This window comes from Pezoporus wallicus, unplaced genomic scaffold (genome assembly GCF_028554395.1).
Source record: "Pezoporus wallicus isolate ANWC-B61680 ecotype Strahan unplaced genomic scaffold, APGP_CSIRO_Pwel_v1 contig_12974, whole genome shotgun sequence".
NCBI classification, from domain to species: Eukaryota; Metazoa; Chordata; class Aves; order Psittaciformes; family Psittacidae; genus Pezoporus; species Pezoporus wallicus.
In genome coordinates this window covers 34350-56500 of record NW_026638124.1, presented here as the reverse complement: position 1 = coordinate 56500, position 22151 = coordinate 34350, and the positions used below count along the sequence as shown (strand labels likewise).

General features: G+C 62.8%; 4 protein-coding genes across 9 annotated transcripts in view; 3 read left to right on the top strand and 1 right to left on the bottom strand.

Moving 5' to 3' along the window:
* The window catches only part of ARL16 (ADP ribosylation factor like GTPase 16), a 251534-nt gene extending 241698 nt beyond the window's left edge, over nucleotides 1-9836 (bottom strand). Inside the window, exons 1-5 of one of the 2 annotated variants that reach the window (XM_057409652.1) lie at nucleotides 9740-9836; nucleotides 9460-9519; nucleotides 9266-9379; nucleotides 9025-9140; nucleotides 8575-8788 (exon numbers count right to left, since the gene is read on the bottom strand). In XM_057409652.1, the coding sequence (XP_057265635.1) occupies nucleotides 8617-8788; nucleotides 9025-9140; nucleotides 9266-9379; nucleotides 9460-9519; nucleotides 9740-9826 (549 nt within the window). In that variant the 5' untranslated portion in view covers nucleotides 9827-9836 and the 3' untranslated portion in view covers nucleotides 8575-8616. Of the gene's footprint in view, nucleotides 1-8574; nucleotides 8881-9024; nucleotides 9141-9265; nucleotides 9380-9459; nucleotides 9520-9739 lie in introns of those variants that run through there. The other variant, XM_057409653.1, reaches the window with a different exon arrangement.
* Nucleotides 6-6814, top strand: TMC6 (transmembrane channel like 6). Of its 4 annotated transcripts, none has more exons than XM_057409612.1 (20): nucleotides 6-174; nucleotides 995-1101; nucleotides 1266-1384; nucleotides 1686-1817; nucleotides 1909-2067; nucleotides 2156-2261; nucleotides 2353-2446; nucleotides 2535-2789; nucleotides 3083-3267; nucleotides 3342-3486; nucleotides 3580-3735; nucleotides 3863-4038; nucleotides 4173-4254; nucleotides 4773-4870; nucleotides 4953-5048; nucleotides 5331-5406; nucleotides 5596-5729; nucleotides 6064-6240; nucleotides 6376-6454; nucleotides 6578-6814. In XM_057409612.1, the coding sequence occupies exons 2-20, from the start codon at nucleotides 1046-1048 to the stop codon at nucleotides 6647-6649; spliced, it is 2397 nt and encodes a 798-aa protein (XP_057265595.1). In that variant the 5' UTR covers nucleotides 6-174; nucleotides 995-1045; the 3' UTR covers nucleotides 6650-6814. The 4 variants fall into 4 exon arrangements, with proteins under 4 accessions (XP_057265595.1, XP_057265598.1, XP_057265596.1 ...); XM_057409615.1 differs by having other exon boundaries at nucleotides 6401-6454; nucleotides 6578-6657; XM_057409613.1 differs by lacking the exon at nucleotides 6-174 and adding an exon at nucleotides 254-297.
* A 58-nt stretch (nucleotides 9837-9894) lies between the features above and the next one.
* Nucleotides 9895-18411, top strand: HGS (hepatocyte growth factor-regulated tyrosine kinase substrate). The gene is made up of 21 exons (XM_057409610.1): nucleotides 9895-9997; nucleotides 10261-10345; nucleotides 10722-10797; nucleotides 11207-11299; nucleotides 13057-13180; nucleotides 13556-13608; nucleotides 14050-14118; nucleotides 14323-14447; nucleotides 14658-14736; nucleotides 14819-14917; nucleotides 15263-15358; nucleotides 15666-15704; nucleotides 15788-15931; nucleotides 16074-16287; nucleotides 16469-16641; nucleotides 16781-16921; nucleotides 16999-17176; nucleotides 17254-17387; nucleotides 17650-17766; nucleotides 17935-18030; nucleotides 18106-18411. The coding sequence occupies exons 1-21, from the start codon at nucleotides 9961-9963 to the stop codon at nucleotides 18214-18216; spliced, it is 2283 nt and encodes a 760-aa protein (XP_057265593.1). The 5' UTR covers nucleotides 9895-9960; the 3' UTR covers nucleotides 18217-18411.
* A 238-nt stretch (nucleotides 18412-18649) lies between these two features.
* Nucleotides 18650-22074, top strand: MRPL12 (mitochondrial ribosomal protein L12). 2 transcript variants are annotated; one of them, XM_057409609.1, is made up of 4 exons: nucleotides 18650-18898; nucleotides 18995-19072; nucleotides 19209-19340; nucleotides 21745-22074. In XM_057409609.1, exons 1-4 carry the CDS (start codon nucleotides 18665-18667, stop codon nucleotides 21859-21861), a joined length of 561 nt encoding a protein of 186 aa, XP_057265592.1. In that variant the 5' UTR covers nucleotides 18650-18664; the 3' UTR covers nucleotides 21862-22074. The 2 variants fall into 2 exon arrangements, with proteins under 2 accessions (XP_057265592.1, XP_057265591.1); XM_057409608.1 differs by having other exon boundaries at nucleotides 19206-19340.
* Nucleotides 22075-22151: the final 77 nt, after the last annotated feature.

Sequence of the window (22151 nt, the reverse complement as noted above, 5' to 3'; positions counted from 1 at the left end):
CCCGGGACCTCCGGGCCTCGCTGGCGATCGGTGCCGCGCGGTGGGGAGAGCGGCAGCCGCGCACGGGGAGCCCCGGCCCCACGGCAGCTCCACGCGGTCCGCGGCGGGGGAGCGCTCGGCACCTCCCGAAGTACTTCGTGCCGCGGGACAGGCCCGGCCCCGCGGCGGGTCTCGGTGACCGGCGGGGAGCAGGGCGCTTCGCTGGGGGATCGCCCCTCTCGGCCCCGGGAGCGCTGGGCTGGCCCGGGGTCAGCTGGACGGGGCGGCTTCGCTCCCGCGCCGAGACGCCGGTTCCTGGTACCGGAGCGGGCGGGAGATGTCGGGGGGGGGGCGTCGGGGGTCGGGCCGGGAGCTTCGCGGGTGCCACCCCCTGCCCGGAGCAGCCTCAGTCCGCCTTGGGAGGGCTGCCGAGGCTTGGGGTGGTGGAGGGGGAGCAGGGAAGGGAGGAAGGAGAAGGCGCTGGGGCTCCGGCAGGCGGGGGCAGCGGGACGCGAGCGGCGGGGCCTCTGTGGAGCCGCTCTCGGGTCCCGGGAGGGCACAGGCTGGGGGGGGCAGGAACGGCTCTGCTCGGGGGGAGGGAGCCGTTCGAGCTCGCAGGGCCAATTCGAGCCCCGTGGGCCCGCAGAAGGGGCGTCCTCGCCGCCCTGGGACCGCGGGTGCCGGTCGGAAGCACAGAGCCCCGGAGGCGGGAGGGCTCCCGCGGCGCAGCCCGGGGCTGGTGCGGGCGCCCCGTGCGGCGGGACCTGCTCGGCGGAACCTGCGCCGCCTTCCGCTGCCCTTCCTTCCTGCCCCTCCGCAGGTCCCGGCCCGCTGGCTCCGGGCCGGGCGGACCCTGTGTTCCTCACGGGTTTAGATACGGGTTTAGCCCCACAGCCCCGGCTCGCCCCAGCATCCTCTCCATCCCCTTCCCAGCGGCCGGCACCCCCCGGGCAGCTGAGGAAATCGGGGTGCTGTGGCACGAGGCCCGCTGACCCGTGTCTGCTCACCGTGGCAGGGCACGTACCGGAGGGAGCGCAGTGCCACCGAAACCCCTCGGCCCTGCAGGATGTCCCAACCACCCTCCTTTACCCTCCACGTCTCCGAGGACACCGGGAGTGATGGGTGTGTACGAACGGTGCCTCCAGCATCCTGCCCCCCCAACAGGCTCTGGGTGCCTGTGCCATGGGGCAGCATGCCCAGGCTGTGGGTTGGCACTGGGGCTTTGCCATGGCTCCAGGCCCTGGAGCCTGCCCCAGCCCTAGGAGCAGAGGTTTGTGTCCCCACAGCGAGGAGCCGAGCCCAGACAATGAAGGAGCCCTGCACACCTCCTTCCACCAGCTTATCCAGGAGCAGAGCAGCTTGATGGAGGCAGGTCTGGAGCTGGAGATGCAGGACAGGGGCAGAGGTAAAGCCCCATGGCCACAGTCAGGGTGGGACAGGGACAGTGTGTGTGCCTGGACCCTGCCTGGGCCAGCTGCTGCCAAAGCATGTGCAGGAGCCTGCTGACCATTCGCCAGTGCAGGCAGCAGGACAGACCTGCCCTTGGGGACATGGAGGGTGGCCCTGGAGAAGAGGGTGTGCCAGAGGGAGCACACACTGGGGCAGGTGCCTGGCTTTAGTGCCAGAGCAGGGCAGCAAAGCCACAGGGACTAGAGCCATAGGTGCTCTGGCTCTCACTGCTCTATGTGCTCCCCTCCCTCTCCCAGAGCCTTTGGCCTGTCAGGTTACCCCAGACACCGGTGCCACAGCCTGGCCAGAGCCCGGGCAGGGCGAGCAGCACCCCGGGTACTCCTCTGCTTCCCTGCGGATCCTTGCCAGCATGCCCAGCCACACCATCGGTAGGTGCCACCCGGCAGCCCCAGACCCAGGAGCAATCCTGTCCCCTTGCTGTCCTGTGGCTACGCACCCTGTGCCCGCTGTCGTTTGCAGGACGCAGCCGCGGGGCCATCATATCCCAGTACTACAACCGCACGGCACGGCTGCGGCACCGGAGCAGCCGCCCGCCCCTGCAGCAGCTCTGCCGTGCAGCGCGGCCCAGCCTGCGGCTGTACGACCTGGAGACCGACCCCGCCACGGCCACACTGCAGGGTGAGCATCGCCAGGCACTGTCCCCACAGCAGGTCTGGGACAGGCACGTCCTGGTGGCTGCATCCTGCTCAGCTCCTTGTGCCCCCAGACAAGCGGAGCCTGCTGGTGAATGAGCTGCTGAGCCTCTCGCCCAGCCACCGCAGCCACATGCTGCTGACTGTGCCCCTGTGCCTGGCAGAGAAACGCGCCCTCCGGTACGCCCTTTCCTACTGGCCCCACAGGGCTCCCACAGCCAGAGCTGTCCCGGGGCCCACACCCCCTCTAACACCCCTCTCTGCTGGGCAGGCAGGAGCTGAGCGGGCAGAGGGGGCCCCCGAGGCACCGTGCCCAGCACCAGGAGCCGTCTCCCTGCGGAGGGTCCAAGGACCACATCATCCTCGTAAGTCCAGGACACAGGTGTGCAGAGCAGCACCGGGAACTCCGGTGCAGGGTCCGACCCCAGTTCTCTCCCTGTGCTGTCCCTGCAGTGCTGCCGCAGGCTCTGGTACAGGCTCCTGTCCCTGCTTCCCGCCGCGCAGCCCTGGCACTACGCACTGAAGCAGATTGGTGGCCGCTTCGGCTCCAGTGTCCTCTCCTACTTCCTCTTCCTCAAGACGCTCTTTATGTTCAACATCATCTCATTCCTCATCCTCCTGGTCTTTGTGGTGGCCCTGCAGGCTGCGTATCCCCCTGCCTCAGCCAACCCCCAGCCCTTCACTGGCTTTGAGCTCCTCACAGGAGCGGTAAGCGCTGCACCACGGCCAGTGCATCCCCAGGCCAGGAGCTGCTCCCAGCCCTGGGTTCAGCTCTGCATCCCCCCCACCCCTAGCGGTGCCCCGTCCTTCTCCTGCATCCCTGCATCCCCACCACAGTGATGCCCCAGTCCCTCCTCTTGCACAGCCAGGGCACTGGGACCATCAGTGCTGAGGGTGCAGAAGAGGGCCCTGGTGCTGCCCCAACCCAGCTCTCCCCAGGGGCTGGCCCAGATGTGCCAGGCTGGGCGGGGAGCTGTGGGCCCCATAGTGCCTTTCCACAGGGCTACTTCACTCACTCGCTGCTCTACTACGGCTACTACAGCAACACCACCCTCAACAGCCCCTGCGCCTCCAGCCCCAGCACATGCCCCCTCGCAGCACCCCCGCTCCCATACAACATGCCCCTGGCCTACATGTCCAGTGTTGGGGTCTCCTTCCTCATCACCTGTGTCCTGCTGGTGTACAGGTGGGTTTGGCAGCACCTCGGGCACCGCAGCCTTCACCCAGCACTGGTGCTCTGACACCTCCCTCTCGCTGCAGCATGTCCCGCTCCTTCGGGGAGAGCTACCGTGTAGGCAGCTCCTCACGGGACCTGCCTGTCAAAGTGTTCTGTGCCTGGGACTTCAAGGTGGTCCAGAGGCGCTCAGTGAAGCTGCAGTGTGAGAACATCTGCACCCTGCTGAAGGTGAGCACTGGGCTTGGTCCCGCGCACTCTGGGTCCCACCTGGGTGCAGCCCGGAGCAGGCTGGGCAGCACTGGCTCTGGCTCTGCCCTACAGGAGCTGCTGGCGGAGCAGCGCTCCCGCTCCTGCTCCCGGAGCCTGTGGCAGCGCCTGGGCCGCGGCGCGGTGCTGCTCCTGGCCTGGCTGCTGTCGCTGAGCACGGTGCTGGGCTGCGCCGTGGCTGTGCACCGCTTCTCGCAGCACATGCACGTAGTGAGTGCTGCCCCTCGCCCTGGCACTGGGCTGGGTACTGGGGAGCCCTGGAGACAGGGGAGCCCTGGAGACAGGGGCAGCCCCACGGCGTCGTTCCCCATGTCCTCACCGAGGTGCTGCTCGCCAGGTCCAGCAGGACCACCGGGCACGGGGCGGGGGGCAGCGGCAGCAGGAAACCCTCCTGCTGGCCCTGCCGCTCGTGGTGTCCGGGCTCAACGCGGTGATGCCCCATGTGTACAACCTGCTGGGAGCGTGGGAGAGGCAGGACTACCCCGGGGCTCAGGTCTACGTGGCCGTCTGCAGGTAGGGTGGACGGGAGCATCCTGTGCCCCACCTGCGGTGTGGGGAGGCTTTGGGGCCGGGCACTCTGTCCGTGGGGCTCAGCCCCCTCCCAACCCAAGGGCTCAGGGGCTCCTGGCCCTGCTCCTGCTCCCCAGGAACCTCATTCTGAAGATGGTCCTGCTTGGTCTGCTCTGCTACCAGTGGCTCAGCCGGAGGGTTGTCTGCTCAATGGAGGAGGTCAGTGCTGCTGTGAAATGTCAGACTCTGTGTGGGTCAGTGCAAGGGGCACCCAGCGCCCCTGTGAGCCCCCTGGAGCTATCCTGAGCATAAAGACTATCCCTTGCCCAGGGAGCACAAAGCAAAGCCAAGGCTGCAGCAGGGCTCTGCACCGCAGGCACCATCTGCTCCTTTGCAGGGGAGAGGGGGGTGACAGCCAGACAGGGGCTCTCCAAAGCTGGGGTGGCTGCTAAATGGGTGCAAGGGAGGAAAAGGTCCCAGAGCCCCTCACAGCCATGGGAAGGTCGAGGAAGAGAAGCCTCATTGCCAGCTTGTCTTGACATGGTGCAGACGTGGGCCAGCAGGAGCCTCACGGGGTCCTGCATGTGTGCTGGGGCAATCCCAAGCAGAGATACAGGCTGGGTGGAGAATGGTTTGAGAGCAGCCCTGAGGAGAAGGGCTTGGGGTGATGAGAGGCTCAGTGTGAGCCGGCAGGGTGCACTGCCAACGGGTCTGTGCCACTCCGTTTGTTTCCCCAGTGCTGGGAGACGTGTGTGGGGCAGGACCTGTATCGCTTTGTGGTGATGGACTTTGTATTCACGCTGCTGGACACGCTCCTCGGGGAGCTGGTGTGGAGGTAACTGCCCCGGGAGGTGTCCCCCGGCTCCGCTGCCGTAGCCCCAGCAGCAGCGTGGGAGCAGAGCTCTGCCCCTGCCCAGGCTCGTCTTGGAGAAGAGGCTGAAGAGGAACCAGAAGCCCGAGTTTGACATCGCACGGAACGTGCTGGAGCTGATCTACGGCCAGACCCTGACCTGGTGAGGCGCGTCCCACCTGGCACAGCTCCTTCCTCTGCTGTCCAATGCGCCGGGGGCCCTGCAAGCGCCGGGGCTGGCTGGGACCGGGCACTGGGAACTCAGTGGGGTCATGGGGGACCCCTCAGCCCCGCACGGGTGGGATGGGGGCAACAAATCAAAGCAGGCAGGGGCGCAGGTGCCAGCTCTTGGCTGCGTGGAAGCCTGACCAGAGCTGGTGTGGGTGCTGCGCCGCTGCCTCCCTGGGGCTCCGACCCGGCTCAGTGCATGGTCCCCCTCTCCCAGGATGGGTGTTCTCTTTGCACCGCTCCTGCCGGCCGTGCAGGTCCTGAAGCTGCTGCTGCTGTTCTACATCAAAAAGGTGAGAGCTGCCTCCTCCCCGTGACTGTGCAGTGCCACGGGCTGCCCTGCAGCCACCAGCGCAGCCTCGGGAGCAAGGACAGGGTGTCTCCAGGCTTGCTCAGTGGAGCGCGTGGATGGGACAGCATCTGTCCTGCTCATGTTCCTGTGGCTGCTTCCCTGAGCCCGGGACTGCGCTCCCTGCCTGCAGACCAGCCTGGTGCACAACTGCCAGTCCCCTAGCAAGCCCTGGCAAGCGTCTCACATGAGCACCGTGTTCATCACCCTGCTCTGCTTCCCATCTTTCCTGGGTGCAGCCATCTTCCTCTTGTACACCATCTGGTCGTGAGTATGTGCCGGACCATGGCTTGGGCATAGAACTGCTGCTGCCCGCTGAAGGAGATGGTGCCTCCAGCCCTCATGGCACATGGAGCACATCAGCCTGGCACAGGGCTGCACATCGCTGCCCTGGGCAGGGAGATGCTGCCCAGCTGCTGGTCACTGCACACAGCACAGCTGCTGTTGGACTGTGACCACTGCTCCCGTCTGTTCCTGATGCAGGACAAGGGGGATGGTTGGGCAGGCTGGTCCCTGGAGGGTTGGATCTCTGAGGCTGGGCAGTGCCCTGGGCCATGGGCTGCCCATAGCTCTGAGCGGCCCCATTGCTCTGTGTGCTCAGGGTGCAGCCGTCAGAAACCTGTGGCCCCTTCCAGGGGCTGGAAACCATCTACAAGTCCTGGCAGGCCTGGGGGCAAGTGCTGGAGAAGTCCAACCCCAACATCACCTGGTTCACCTGGGCCCACCAGCACCTGGTGGAAAACCCATTCCTCCCATTCTTCATCTCCGGGGTCCTGCTGTGAGTATGGACCCGAGGCTGCCCCCAGGGATGTGCTTTGGGGTGCCCTGTCCCAGCCCCAAGCAGGGCTGGAGCCACACTCACTCCAGGGTGCGGTGTCCCCGATGCTGCCACCCCACCTCCCTGTCGTTGCAGAGCCGGGACCTACTTCAACATCCAGGTCCTGAGAGGGCAGCGCAGGATCATCCGCCTGCTGAAGGAGCAGATCGCCAACGTGCGTGAGCCTGGCCCGGCTGTTGCAGCCCCGGCGTGGCCGCGTTCGGGCTCTTGCCCGATGCCACCTCACACATCCCAGAGCACGTCCCGCGGCTGCTCACTGCGATGTCTCTCATTGCAGGAAGGGGAAGACAAAGTATTTCTCATTCAGAAGCTTCACTCTGTGTACGAGCAGAGGGGGAGACGCGCCTGAGCCCCGGGTGAGCCCTGCACGAGCAGGACAGGGACTGCCAGGGCTCTCAGCTGGGCACGTGGGCATTCCTCTGCTGTGCTGGAATGGTGGGAGCAGCATGGCCAGGGCCAGCCCCACTGCTTGCTGGGGAGCAGGAAGGTGCAGGAGGTGCTGGGCTGAGCCCAGCATTCCATGTCCACTCGCTCTGCTGGCACAGGCAGCCAGGGATGTAGGGCTGATCCTGCTGGGGAGGTGCCCAGGCTGCTCTGGTACCCAGTGTGTCCCAGGAGATGCTGGATCCATGGTGCTGCTGCTGCCTGAGAATGGCTCCGGCTGACAGCAGAGCCAGGATCAGGATTGGGATAGGACTGGGGCAGGGAACAGGAGGTGGCTGGGGACATTTAGAGTGGGGCAGAATGGGGCAGCAGACACTCAGTGTCTCAGGGTCTGTATCTGTCCTCTTAGTGTCAGATGCCCAGGAAGGAGCAGGACGGGACAGGACTCTGCTCGCAGTCAGGGAATGGATCTCTCCATCTTTCCAAGCCATCAGCAGGACCAGGGAGTGCTGTGGAGCATCCTCTCCTCTGGGTTGCCGTGGTTAAGGACCTATTGGAGCACAGGGACGTGGGTGCTCCCACTGCCCGGAGCTGCTGGGGATGCAGCAGGACCGTAGAGCACAGAGCTACCTGGGCTGGGGCTGTCTCCATGAGTGGTTACTGTCAGCAGAGAATAATGCTCCCTCCCGTGAGTGCCCCAGGACAGTTTTGGGCTGTTTTGAGAAGCCTTTGGGACAGTGACACTGGCTGGACAGAACCTGCAGCCCCATTGCACTGCCCAGAACAGCCCCAGCGCACCTCCAGCCCCATGTCCCAGCAGGAGGAGAGGAGCTGCACCATACCTTCCCCGTGCACAAGGCTGCCTGTGTCCCCCCCAGGCAGTCATCCTGCGCCTGCCCACACGACAGGCTCAGCAACCCACCGTGGTGCTGAGGGCTGGGCAGAGGAACCGGGGGCTCTGGTCCCCCACTTCAGACTGAGCTGCCCATTAAACACAGCCGTGTGCAGGACTCCCGGCCCGTGTCTGGACCTGGTGGGCTGGGAGCGGGCGGTTTTGGGGTGTTGGTGTGCCCCAGCACTGGTGACTCAGGGGCTGGATCTGCTCAGGCTCCTCAGCGTCTCCTGCCCATCAGGTTGTGCCCATGCTCCAGGGAAAGGACCGCAGCAGCAGCCGCCCCATTGTGTGTGGTGCCAGGAACCATTCACCATCAGTGTGGTCCCTGCAGCCCCCAGCATTGAGAGCTGTGTCCCACCGCAGCCCTGGCAAGCTGGTTGCCCCTGTGGCATGACACCAACAGACCCAGGAGGGTTGTGCCACAGCATGTGCCAGGCCCAGGTGGCCACAACCACCCCCATGATCCAGCACTCGTGCTGGGCACGGGACTGTCAGCACGGACACGAAGCAGTTGTCAGGCACAGGTTATTCCTGCGGGCATAGGCTGGGTTCTCTGCACTGACCCAGCTGTTGTCTGATCCCAAGTGCCAGAGAGCAGTCACAGGCTGCTACTCCCTGCAGCTCATGGGATGTCCCCAGCTGAGGTAGCCCCAGCTCCTGACACCCACCCAGGTCACCCCACTGTGCCCTGTATGGCAAAACCAAAGCTGCTGCCAGAGCCTCACATGCCCTCAGCCTCCAACCTGGGAGGTGCCACCAGCCCTTGCCCTGCCCAGCCTGGTCCAGGCACCTCCACAGCCTCCAGTTCTGCTGCCCACAACCTCCCCCATCCCGCAGGTGCCAGCACAGCCCCATGGCTGCACAGCCCGTCTCCTGCTGGTCCCTTCCCGAGGAGGGATTTGCACTGAGTACAGGGCAGGCGCCAGCCTGGTCAATACAGTGCAAGCTTTACTGTGAAGTCCCGCGGGGTCCTGCCCACGTCCAGCCTGCAGCACCGCTCCCGGCAGGGTCTGTGCAGGCAATGGGCAGGGCCGGTGTCACCGCGGGTCTCCGAGGGTGGCCCGAAGCCACTGCAGGACCTCGGCCAGGCCGGTGCCGTCACGGGCACTGGTCTCCAGAATCGTGATGGGCTGTGTGGCGCAGGACACGATGTCCTGCATGCGGAACAGCGACTTCATCTCCGCCACGGACATGGAGCAGGGCAGGTCACTGCACCGGCAGGACGGTCTGCATCAGCCCACAATGCCGGCTCTCCTGCCAGCCCAGCCCCTGGCTCGGGGGTCTCCACAGCCCAAGCCAGCCTGGGCAGTACAGCAAAGGGCTGCTGCCACCCCCCAGGACACACCAGGCTTCCTTACATGTCCACCACCCGACGGGAGGGACGCAGGAGCCATGGCAGCCCCTCAGTGCCCTCTGCCCCCACCCTCCGGGTGCCCCCTCCTCACATCTTGTTGAAGAGGATGAGCACGGGCACGGCGGCGAGCGGCGCTGCGGAGAGCACGGCCAGGAGCTGCACGCAGGACGAAGAGACCTGGGTCGGGTCGGCGGCATCGACCACAAACTGGAGGAGACACGGGAAGGTGCTGCTGCGGGTGTGCTGCAGGGGCCGGGGCTCCCCCTGCCCTGCGCCCCCAGCCCAGTCCCTCACTCGAGGACGGGCTCAGGACACGCTCGGCTGCCGCTCACCAGCAGAGCGCTGCACTCGCCGTAGTAGCTCTGCCAGATGGGGCCCATGCAGCCGCCCAGCTCCCGCAGCGTCACGGTCCGCGGCAGCCGCAGGTCGGTCAGGTTGGTGCCCACCTGCGGGGACAGGCGGCTGGGCTGCGTGCACCGGGGCCCCGCGGACGCACCGGGCTCCCGCCCCTCCGGGCCCTGCCTACCGTGGGCAGCGTGGCCGGGGGCTCGCCCAGCTCCGCGGGCCCCTCCTCGGCGCTCAGCTGTACCGCGGGTTAAGGATCGGTCCCGGGGAAGGGAAGGGGACGGGAAGGGAAGGGGAAGGGAAGGGGAAGGGAAGGGGAAGGGAAGGGGAAGGGAAGGGGACGGGAAGGGAAGGGAAGGGGACGGGAAGGGAAGCGGACGGGACGGGATCCCCGCCCCCCGGGGCCATCCCCGTGCCCCTCCCCGGTGCCCCCCCCCCCGGTGTCCGCCCCGCCGGATATGACGCAGCCGCCGCGCCAGCAGGCTCTTCCCGCCGCCGGCCACCCCCAGCACCAGGCACGTGGGCACCGCTCGCCCCGCGCCCGCCATCCGACGCGGGGGCCCGCCCCCGGAAGAAGCCCCGCCCCCGGAAGGAGCCCCGCCCCCCGGAAGCCGGAAGCGGAAGCGCCGCGGAGGGGCGGTGGAACGGAGCTGGCCTGGGCCGGGCCGGGCCGGGGGACGCGATGGGGCGCGGTGGTGGCACCTTCGAGCGGCTCCTCGGTACTGGGCACGGCCTCCCCGGGCGCAGCGAGGGGCGCGCGTCTTGGCCGGGCCCAGGGAGCTGGGGTGGGCCCCCGGGGTTGGTGCTCGGCACCGGGCGGGTCCGGGGTTCCCGGGGTCTGGAGGGGAAGCGCCGGCGCGGTCCAGGACAACCCGGTCGTTCCTGGCCCCCGAGCACCGCCGGCGGGGAAGGGGGTGGTGCGCAGAGCGGGGCCGGGGGGAGCAGAGCGGCTGGAGCTGCCCCGTGGGTTTGTTCCCTGCAGATAAGGCAACGAGCCAGCTCCTGCTGGAGACGGACTGGGAATCCATCCTGCAGATCTGCGACATGATCCGGCAGGGAGACACCCAGTAAGTGCTCCCGGGCTTCGGCTGCACCGGGAGCGCGGCTTCTGCCTGCCTGCGGCAGCGCTGCCCCGTTGCTCGCAGCACAGCACACCCACCCTGAGGGGCTGCCATCCCCCCGGCCTCGGGGGGCCCAGGTCATCTCTGGCCTGAAACCCTCAGAGGCACTCGGGTTTGAGCGTGCTTTTTCCTTCTCCCAGTTTGCCCTCGGGGAACTGGGTTGGAACTGGGTGATGTTAAGGTCTCTTGCATCCCTAACCATTCTGTGATTCTGAGCCTGTAGACTCTGTTGTTTGGGGGGGTGGCAGGTTACCACCTGCAAGTGGAATCTCCCCTTGGATTCCTCACTCTCTAAGACCATGTTCTCTCTCTCCTTACCCAGAGCAAAATATGCTGTCAACGCGATCAAGAAGAAAGTCAATGACAAGAATCCCCACGTGGCTCTCTACGCGCTGGAGGTAACGTCAGCCCAAACCATGGCGCTGGCCAGGGAACATCCCAGTTTTACCAAGCCTTCTGTACTGCACAGGCTGCATGCAGCATCTGGTCACAGCTTGGAGCCTCCTCCCAGCTCTAGCACAGGAGTTCTGTGACTGATCAGCATGAGAATTTCCATCTTTAATCCCATCTCAGCTTTAGGAACAGGCAAAGTGGGATTTAAGACTCCCTCCCTGGGGTCTGTACACAGCAGCTGTGCAGAGACCCCTGGGAAGGAGAAGGGGAGCTCAGGCTCCAGCGTGGCTTTACTGATGCTGCCCCAGTGCAACCCATTGCTCACATAGTGCTGTGTCTCTGTGTGCTGGGGTTCCTCACAGGCTGCAGAGAGGGAGGAATGTGTTAGGCTAATGCTGTCCTCTGCCCCTGCAGGTCATGGAGTCAGTGGTTAAAAACTGTGGCCAAACGGTCCATGATGAGGTGGCCAATAAACAGACTATGGAGGAACTGAAGGAAATACTCAAGGTAAATACAGCTTGGTTTACTGTCATTTTGGAATGAGGTTGGAAAAGCAGAAGTTCTGTGTGTGTCCTCACTTCTGTTCCCTTTGTGTAAGGAACAGAAAGGAAACTGTCTGGAAATGCAGTTGAGAAAAGGGCAAACCGTGGTGTGGTGTGTAGAGAGCTCAGGAGACGTGATGTTTTGAGAGCAGAGGTGATGTTTGGCTGTAATGTGAGATGTGAGGAGCAAAGGCCTTGACCCTTTCATGGTAGGTGCAATGCTTTGCTTGGCAGGAGGCAGCAAAGGGAACCAGGGGATGTTCTGGCGGTTCATCGAGGACTGAGGGGTTCCCTTCACAGTACAGCGTGAGGCACACAGGAGGGTAAAGAGCAAGGGGAGAACTGCCAAAAGCTTCCTCTTTACTGGGGCTGTTTCCATTGATGGGGATGTTTCCATTGATTCCATTGGCCTGTGGAATCATTTGAGGAGTTTTGCAGGATGTAAACCTGGCTGTTTTCACTGACGGGCTGTTGGCACAAGCCGTCACTTGCCAGTTTGATATAATGTCATACCTGCAGGGGCTCTCTGTGTCCCTGGAGTGGACTTCCACAGGTGAAGTGGAACTGGGAACTCCTGTCTCTGGCTCCCCGCCCAGAGTGCAACGCCCAGGCAAAGCGTAGCTTTTCCTTCCTTACAGCCTCTGTCTTCATCAGAAACAGGTGACCGGATGACCCACATAATTGGTGAATGAGCTGTGCAGGTCCCATCACCTCGCACACGGTACCAGGGTGTCTCCTGTCACCTTGCTGCTAGGGCTGGCTCAGTCTTTGTGCAGGATCTGCTGAGCCAGGAATGTCATGGCCAGGGGTAATAGCACAGCCACTCCTGCTGAGGCGATCAGATCAAGAGGTTCTGTGGTTCTCTCCAGTCCTCCTCTGCCTCTGTAGTTCCATAACTGCTGCAGACCCGTTCTATGCTCTGCTGCTTGTGAATGCCCAGTGCTGGTAAAATGGTCTCAGCTCTGAGGAGGCTGAGGGCTGTGACACGTGTGGAATGCAGGATTTTTGGAATGGTCAGTAAGTCACACTGTGTGGGCCGAGCTGAGCTGAAATCGGAGTTGGACAGTGCTCCTCTGCCTCTGGAGCAGCCGGTCATGTGGACTTGTGGTCACTCAGGCAGCTGATGACAGGCTGCTCTCGAGGCTGGGGCAGGAACAGGCTTGCCAAGTTGAACTGTGACACAGCCCCTGCCTCCAAAGGGCACCTGCCCTGCTGATCCTACCTTGGGCAGCTTCGGGTGCTCCTGGGCAGGAGCACTGGGGCTGGAGGCGCTGACAGCCCAGCACCAGCACCCTGCAGTGCCAGTTCCCGAAGCCTCAGCAGTGCTGGTTGAGGCGCTTGCTGCTGCTCTGCCCAGCCCCGTGACTGTAGGTGACCCAATGTTCTGAGTGCAGGACAAGCAGCTCCTGTGGGAGGTGAGAGGAGCTGGGCAGGGCAGCGCTCACACCAGGCTCTGTGGGTGTTTTCTAAAAGCATCCTAACCCATTGTCAGGTTGGGCCACGCTGCTCCGAAGGATGTGTTCATATTTGGGCTGAAGGAGCAGGCAGCCCTTGCTGTGAATTGTCCTTCCTGTGGCTTTCTGACAGCTCTCACCTTGCACAAGTGCTCTAAAGTCTTTCTGAAATACTTGACTGGTATTTCTGGCTTCCAGCAGATTCACACCAGCCTTCAGGTTTCAGGGCCTTTTTCTCGGATTTGTTTTCTCTTCCCTTTCTGTGCAGAGGCAAGTGGAGACCAGTGTCCGCAGTAAGATCCTGTACCTTATCCAGGCCTGGGCTCATGCCTTCCGCAATGAGCCCAAGTACAAGGTGGTGCAGGACACCTATCAGATAATGAAGGTTGAAGGTGAGGACTCTGTGGGCAAAGGTGGGTGGACAACTGGCCAAGCAGCTCTGCTCTGGAGGAGCTTTGCAGGAGAGGGAAGGGCTGTCAGGACCCTGTCTGGTGTTAGCAAAGTCTGGACTTTCAATACTGAGCTTTTTCTTGGTGTCTTGATACCAAATGAACCTCTTGAGGTGACTGAATCCCACTGCAAAGAGAGAACAACCCCATTGCCCCTGGATCAGCCCAGCTGGCAGCTAAGGGTTGGCAGTGAGGTGCTGCTTCAGGAAACTGGCCTGAAGTCAGGGTGTCCTTTGGGGAGGGCTCTGCAGTTCCATCTTCCCAGGCTTTCCTTAGTGCTTCGAGGACTGGTCCATGCTCCTGCTCTCTTCCCCCCAGGCCATGTATTCCCGGAGTTCAAGGAGAGCGATGCCATGTTCGCGGCAGAACGGGTGAGTTATGCTGCTGGGGAGGGAGTTGGTGCTGTGGGACAGACCTCACTGTCCTGTCCCCTTCTACTGAACCTTCAGCTCCTGCACTCTTCCGTTCTGTGCAGGTTAGAGCCCAGGGTGGGGGCACAATGCTCCCAGTGCCATGCTGGCAGTTCTGGGCTCCTGTACAGAGCTACCGCATGGAGGGGAGAGTGAGCAGGACAGGGAGCTGGTTTCATCTTGCCCTGCTTGGTGGCTCCCAGCATCACTGCTGCCCAAAGCATCCCAGTCTTTAGGAACATGAGAGGGGATAATGTGGGGATCAGTAATTCCTGTTGAGCTGCAAATGCTTCTAGTATCCCTGTTCATGAGAGCACCTTAGTTAGCTCCTGAGGAGCTCTGAGGAGGCGATCTCCTTGAGGCTCTCGCCTTCCTTGACCCAATTCTCCTTACCCCGGACAGGCTCCAGACTGGGTGGATGCTGAGGAGTGCCACCGATGTCGAGTGCAGTTTGGGGTTGTGACGCGGAAGGTGGGTGCTGCTCCTGCCCCTCTGGGTTCCCTGGTCCTGCGCAGTCCCCAGGGACTTGCAGGACTCCTTGAGCCTGCCGGGAAGTGCTGGGGCTGGGCAGTGCTCCCTGGCTGCTGGCGGGGAAGTGCCAGGAGTGCCTGAGCGGTGGTGTCTGATGGTGAAGGAGCGTGTTGCTGCCACACTGATGTCTCCCATCCTTTGCAGCATCATTGCAGGGCCTGTGGGCAGATCTTCTGTGGGAAGTGCTCTTCCAAGTATTCCACCATCCCAAAGTTTGGGATTGAGAAGGAAGTGAGAGTCTGTGAGCCCTGCTACGAGCATCTCAACAAGTCAGTACCTTTGTGGTGTGTTTCTTTGCCTGCAGCAGCTGGGACTGTGAGGGAGGAGCTTTGAGCAGAGCAGAGTGAGGGTTCCCCACACTGGGCTGGGTTCCCATCCTCTTGGGAATGGGGTTTTCAGCTGCAGTGCTGTGCAGTGCTGGGGCTCTGGTGCGGAGGAAGGAGCATTCAGCCTGCACTGTCATGTCTTTCTGACTACAGGAAAGCTGAGGGTAAAGCTGCTGCCACCTCCGAGCTGCCCCCCGAATACCTGACCAGTCCCCTCTCTCAGCAGTCCCAGGTGAGTGGCTGCCTATAGGTGCTGTAGTGATCCTGACCTATTTGGTGTCCGTTTACTGACCACCTCTTCCTTCTGCTCGCAGCTGCCTCCAAAGCGTGATGAGACAGCGCTGCAAGAGGAGGAGGAGCTGCAGCTCGCAATTGCCTTGTCTCAGTCAGAGGCGGAGGAGAAGGAGAGAATGGTTTGTGCCCTGCTGGGGGTGATGTGCTGGGCATCTCCCAGCTGTGCCGTGACAGATCCTGGGCATGTCCTGGTGTCACAAGACACAGAGCAAGTCACAGGGCCTGTGGAATGAGGGGGTGACAGTGGAGCAAGGCCTGTGCTGCACTGCAGTCCCAAATCCTGGAAGCAGGCTGTGCCCAGGCTGGGAGCCCAGGGACACGCTGTCCTGTGGGAACTGTGCGGAACATGAGGCTGGGTCTGCCACGCCTGGCCATCACCAGGAACTCACCCACCTGGTGTGCCCAGTCTGCTGCTGACCAGAGCCTGGGCAGGCCCCAAGCCAACTGTTCTTCCTGTTTTGCAGAGGCAGAAAACAACCTACTCCATGTACCCAAAGGCTGAGCCCACTCCCGTCACATCCTCAGCTCCCCCGGTCAGCACGCTCTACTCCCCGCCCGTGGTACGTTCGTGGGGGCCCTGAACGTGATTCAGGTGGACACAGGCCTTGTCCTTGCCCAGAGTCTGCCCTGGTTGTGTCAGGCTGAATTCCTGCTCTGAGAGATTTGCCCTATTCAGCCCCTTGCTCTGTAACAGCACTGCTGTGTTGTCAGCAAGGTCTGTACTCGGGAGGAGGTGGCTGTTCCCTTCCACACTCTTGCTGATGCTCAGCACTGGGTTGTCCATGGCCAGGTTCGAGCAGGATATTTTGTGGGAGCTGAAAGTCTCCTGTTTCTCTGAATCACATTTCCCTGTTTGTCTCTTTACAGAATTCCTCTGCTCCCTTGGCTGAGGACGTTGACCCAGAGGTAAGGAGCCAGGCACTGCTGCTCCATGGCACATGCTTGCTCCCTGTGGAGCATGATGCTGATCTTCCTTCTCTCCCTGGCAGCTGGCTCGGTACCTGAACCGCAACTACTGGGAGAAGAAGCAAGAGGAGGTTCGCAAGAGCCCCACGCCATCAGCACCCCTGTCCCTTGCAGAGCCAGCTGCCCAGCCCGGGGAGGCCCACCCTGCACCGCTCAGTGTTGTGGAGGTAAGAGGGGGCCTGGACCTTTGCCAGGCAGCTTCTGAGGGGCAAGGAGCACCCAGCTCCTTGGTGCAGCCTGGCCCCAGAGCACTGCAGGCCTGCAGTTGACTTGGCACTGGAGAGCTGAGGGGCTGCCCTGTCCTTCCAGCAGCAGTACCAGAATGGCGAGTCTGAGGAGAACCACGAGCAGTTCCTGAAGGCACTGCAGAACGCAGTCACCACGTTTGTCAACCGCATGAAGAGCAACCACATGCGGGGCCGCAGCATCACCAACGACTCTGCCGTCCTGTCCCTCTTCCAGTCCATCAACAACATGCACCCCCAGCTGCTGGAGCTGCTCAACCAGCTGGATGAGCGCAGGCGTATGTGGGAGCTGTGTGGCCGTGGCCATGGGACTGTGTCTTGGGGTGGCTGCCGGGGCTTTCCCCAGCACCGGGGTTGGCATTGCTGGGATGCAGTCTCTCCGGAGAGCGGGCAGTGTGGTGCACAAGGTTGTAGTGCTCTGCCCCAGGCGGGTCGCTGAGGTGTCTCTTCCCTCCCCAGTGTACTACGAGGGCCTGCAAGACAAACTGGCCCAGATCCGGGATGCGCGCGGAGCCCTGAATGCACTGCGGGAGGAGCACCAGGAGAAGCTGCGCCGTGCAGCAGAGGAGGCAGAGCGCCAGCGCCAGATCCAGCTGGCCCAGAAACTGGAGATCATGAGGCAGAAGAAGCAGGTGAGGCAGGGAAGCGTTTCCAGGGTATGTGGGGCACATCAGCCCTCAGGCCTGCTGGCTGCTCTGCCCCAGGGTTGCCCTGGCAGGGCGGGATGCTGCAGCATCCTGGCTTGTGGCTGTCACAGCCCTGTTCCCACAGGAGTACCTGGAGATGCAGCGTCAGTTGGCCATCCAGCGACTGCAGGAGCAGGAGAAAGAGAGGCAGATGCGCCTGGAACAGCAGAAGCAGACCATCCAGATGCGAGCCCAAATGCCAGCCTTCTCCCTGCCTTATGCCCAAGTACGTCTGCAGGGCCAGAGACCCTCCTGCCCAGTCCCAGGGGACATGGCCTAGAGCTGCTTTTCTTCCCTCAACAGCTCCAGGCCATGCCCGCAGCCGGTGGGGTGCTTTACCAGCCCTCTGGGCCCAGCAGCTTCCCTGGCACCTTCAGCCCAGCCAGCTCAGTGGAAGGCTCTCCCATGCATGGCGTGTACATGAACCAGGCAGCGCAGGGGACCACTGGGCCGTACACAGCCATGCCCGTCGCAGGGACAGGTACATGCCCAGCTGAGCCCACTGGGGTGGAGGCTGCGGGCAAGGTGGTAGCTTCAGTCTCTGCCTCTCTGCCCCAGATCCCAGCATGGTGAATGCCTACATGTACCAGGCAGGGGCAGGGAGTGGGCAGGCGGTGCAGCAGGGCCCCGCGGTGCCCACCACCACCCCTGCATACTCTTCCTACCAGCCGACCTCAACCCAGGGCTACCAGGCAAGTAGGGGCTGGGGCTTTCTGCATGGTTCGGGGATCTGGCAATGGGATTGCCAGCAGGGAGGATGGGCTGGTTGGTCCCATCTCTGGATCTGCTTCAACTCACAGTGGGAGTGGGTTGGAGTCAGGGCTGGTTTGGGCTCCCCATGGCACAGACAGAAGATGCTGCACTGTCTCCAGTGGAGCTTGGGGAGTGCTGCTGCTCCTGGGGTGATGGTTTGAGTCGAGCTGGTACCGCTTCTCACCAGCCTCTCCTCCCCAGAGTGCAGCCTCACAGTCACAGAGCATCCCGGCCATCTCTCAAGCCCCCCAGTCAGGTGCCATGGGCTACATGGGCACCCAGTCAGTCTCCATGGGCTACCAGCCCTACAGCATGCAGGTGAGCACCCCTTGTCCCACTGGCTGCTGCTTGGCTGCAGGGTGGGCTCTAGTGCATGGGACAGTCCTGGGCCTGTGCTGCTGTTGGCCAGGTGGAGATGGGGGTCTTTGGCCTCTGCCCCACTGCGTGTCCCTCAGCCCCTCTGACAGCCGCCCCTCGCTCTCTCAGGGTCTCATGTCTGCCCTGCCGGGCCAGGAAGCAGCACTGAGCTCTCTGCCAGCTCAGCAGTCCTACCTGCCCGGGCAGCAGCCCCTCTACCAGCAGGTGAGTGCGGGCGCCGGGTGCGGGGGGCGCGTGATGCCGGGGCCGCCTCTAACGGAGGCCTCTCGCCTCTTGCAGATGGCACCTGCGGGAGGGACCCCGCAGCAGCAGCCTCCGCAGCAGCCCCCGCCCGCCCCGGCGCAGCCGCCGCAGGGCAGCGGCGAGGCTCAGCTCATCTCCTTCGACTGACCTCGGCGAGGCGCCGCCTGAGACACTGCTCGACCTCCGGAACCGCGTCCCTTCTCCCGCTCCTCGTCCTGCCCTCCCGGCCCCGGGGACGGGACTCCGCGGGACCCAGCAGCAGGAGCGCGGCCCCGGGACCGTGCCTGGTGCCCGAGGAGCAGCCTCGCGCCGTCCCGCCGAGCCCCGTTCCCCATCACCCCCCCCCGTTCCCCCCCGTCCCCGGGACCCCGACCCCGTCCCCGTGGGGGAGACCGAGCGCGACCGGCGCTAATAAAGAGTTGGGAACGATCCGCGCCCGGTGTGCTGCGACGGGCGGGGCGGCGACAGGGGCGAACGAGTGCTGGCGGACCCGGCGGCTAGAGCGTCCGCCCCGCCCCACCACCGAGCGGCGGCGCGGGGGCCGCCGGAACCATCGAGAGCGGGGCAGAGCGCCGCCGTGTCCTCTGCGGCCGCCATGCTGCCCGCCGCCCGCGCGCTGCCGCCGCGCCTGCCCCGCCGCCCGCCGCCCGCCTGGCGCTGCACCGGGCCGCGGGCGCTGGGCACGGGCCGCGCGCGGCGCTCCGAGGCGCTGGCCGGGGCGCCGCTGGACACGGCCGCCAAGCAGTACTCGCCCAAGGTGCAGCAGCTCGTGCGGGACATCGCGGGGCTGACGCTGCTCGAGGTGGCCGACCTCAACGCGCTGCTGAAGGTAGGTGGCGAGGATGGCCCGGCCCGGCTCGGCTCGGCTCGGCCCGGCCCGGCCCGGCCCTGCCCGCTTGCGCCTCACCGGCCGCTCTTCCCGCAGGAGACGCTGAAGATCCCGGACGTGGGCGTGATGCCCGCGGCGGCTGCCACCCTCCTGCCCTCCCAGACGGCTCCTCAGGTACCGGGCTCTCTGGGGAGGGGACGGGAGTTGGGCCCCGCGGGTCCCCATGTGGAGGGGACGGTGGGCTGGGGGCCCGGGCCCCACTCCTGGGCTTCCCCCTCCTCTGCTCACCGCCCGCCCGTGGCTCCAGCAGGAGGAGGAGGAGGTGCCGCTGAAGAAGGCGAAGACCCATTTCACCGTGCGGCTGACGGAGCTGAAGGCGACCGACAAGGTGAAGCTGATCAAGGAGGTGAAGAACTTCGTGCCAGGAGTGAACCTTGTGCAGGTGAGGAGGGGGCTGCGGTGCCCCGGGCCTGGGAGAACAGTCCCGGTGCAGGGGAGCAGACGAGGTTGGAGCAGGAGTTGGTTGCATCCATGCATCTGGCATATTTAGGGAAGGGTCTTCCCCCCGCCTCTGCTGCGTGGCCAACAGCAGAGGCCCTGGCAGGAGCAAGGGGGTGAAGAAGGAGGCTCAGAGCAAACACCTCAAATTCCTCTGTGCCAGCCTCAAATCCAAGAGCTACTGTGAGCTGTCCTGCAGAGCTGGGAGCAGCCGGGGTCCCAGCTCACTGGGTTTGCTGGGACTCTCCCTGCTTGGTCAAGGCCGTCATATTTCTGAATTTAGTCCAGTTTCTCCAGTTCACACATCTTGCAGCCCATATTTCTGGCCCTTTCCAGAGCTGCTCTTTTCATACGTAGTGCCTCCTCCTTTTTCCTGGGAGGAGATGGGCTTTTCACAGTCCTGTGAGGGCCTGAGCTCGTGCCCTTGAGCCACAACATAGGCTGGGAAGAAAGAATGGGATAGAACTGTTACTGGGGAAGCATTTGATGTGCTTCAGTCCTCTACAGGTGATGCTTTCATGCCTTGGAGTTAACAGTAGCCATTTCTGTTCACATGGTGGCAGGGAGGAGAGGCTGCTCTTACTGGTAGCCCAGGAGTTGAGAGGATTTCTAGAAAATCTTCTGACCTGTTCATGTTGATCAGCCCCAAAGCAAACAGTTCAGTAACAGGAACTCCAGTGGCAGAGCCATGAGTGTCACTGGCTGCTGGCTTGAGTGACTGTCAGCTTGGCTGGTCCAGCTGATGGGTCTCATGTGAACGTTAAAACACCAGACCCAGTAATGGACACAACCAGTGGGTAATTAGCAGCTCCCTGGAGAACTCAAGCTGAACAACTTGTCTTCGTGCATGGAACCTGCCAAACAAGCCGGTTTCAGCTCCCGTGCAGGTCCGAGGTTGGTAGATGCAGGTTATTGCTGGCAGACTTTGCCAGGTGTGACCTATCCGAGCTGGTGCTTTGGTTCAAGCACACCCAGACTCAAAACCATCACTGCTGCTTGTGAGATTGTGTTCAGAGCGTGGCTGGTGCAGCTTTACTGTCAGTTTTGCTTTCATCTGGTTGGGGTGTTCTAACGAGCCTTGCAGGGATCCCTCCCTGCCTGTAGGGCTCTCCATGACTTGGAAGCCAGAATTGCTGGGAGAACCTCTGGTGTTGGGCACCGATGGGCTCAGGTCAGTTCCCCCAGGAACAACTCGATGAGATGGGGGTGTTGTCAGCACAAGCTGGGTTCTAGTCTGCACTCAGGAAAGGCGTTCTGAGGCAGCTGCATAGGCACACACTCACCTCCTGTCTTCTTGTACTCTGGCTGGGGCTGGAACAGCTGATCTGTCCAAGACCAGCTTGGGGCCTGCTGCAGGGCACCAGGAACAGCCGCTCTGACCAGGGCTGCTTTAGAGCAGTGGTTAGGCATTGGCGAGAAGGGTTTTAACTGGAGATAGCCTTGGCTGTTCCCCTGTCCTCATCCCAGCCAGCCACAATGGGCTCCTGTCCGGATTCTGTTCTGCCAAGCTCTGCCTATGCCACAACCCCTCCTCATCCCTAGCAAAACCACCTTTTTCTGCCACCGTGGGTTCATCATCACTGCCCCCAGCTGGAATCAAAGCCACAAACCCTTCTTTCTGCTGGTAGGAGTCAGGCTGTTGGTGCTCAGTACCTGCAGAGCCACATGGCAGAGGTGTTGCAGCAGCCCTGTGCCACAGGAACCTTGTGAGCTCTGTTTTAAGGACCTGAGGAGCTTTTGTTGTGCTGCTTGGGGTGAGAGGAAGAGCATCCGACTGCACCAGGGGTTATTGTCTGGGTTCCTGTCCTTTCTTCACAGCAGCCCTGCAGGAACTCCCTTTAAATGAGCTCAGCAGCTTTTCAGCATGTCTTAACCACTGAAGAACTGCAGCGTACCAGTGGTTTGAGTAAAAAGTCCCACAAATGGGAAGATTGTGTTGTCGGTACTGGAGTTCTTTTACCCAGTACAGTGTGTTCTGGCACAGCTGAACCCTGCAGCCTCCTCCCTGCTGGCAGAAACATGTGAACCAAAACAGTCACACTTGGAAAGGCCAGGAGCTCCCTTGTGGTGCAGCCCAGGCACCAGGGCTGCATGTCAGGGGCACTGAGCATGCAGTGGGAGGAATTGAAGAGCAGTTACTCACTGATAAAGGTCTTCCAGAGCTGAAGGGGATGTGCCATCACTTGCAGTCAGATTTAAACAGCCCCTGGTTTGATGTGCTATAGCTCAAGTGAAAGTCTTGGGCATTGGACCTTGGGTTTATGCTGAGGTCAGTCTCATGGCTCTGAATCTCTTAAGCCAATTAGTGAAAACCAGTTTCCAATCTCACACTTCTCTCCCTCCCACAGGCAAAGAAGCTGGTGGAGTCCCTTCCGCAGGAGATCAAGGCCAACGTCTCCAAGGAGGAAGCGGAGAAGATCAAAGCAGCACTGGAGGCAGCAGGAGGGACTGTGGTTCTGGAGTAGACATCCCTGTCTCACCACGGAGGGACTGGTGCGATGGCAGCCACCCCCACTGCCACCATCCCCGGCACCAGGGTCCGGGTGCTTCTGAGTGCAGTGGGGATGCTCTCTGGAAGGGGCCCTGTGCAAGAATGCTCTACGGTTTGGTGGGGCTGCCATCTGGTCCCAGCACTGCGATGAACTCTACTTCATAAATAGCCGAAAACCCTTCAGAAATGGTTCATCCCTCCCTGTTAACCAGGTGGTGGGTGGGAAACGTGGCTCTGGGGCCCGGGACTGTGAGGCAGAGGAGC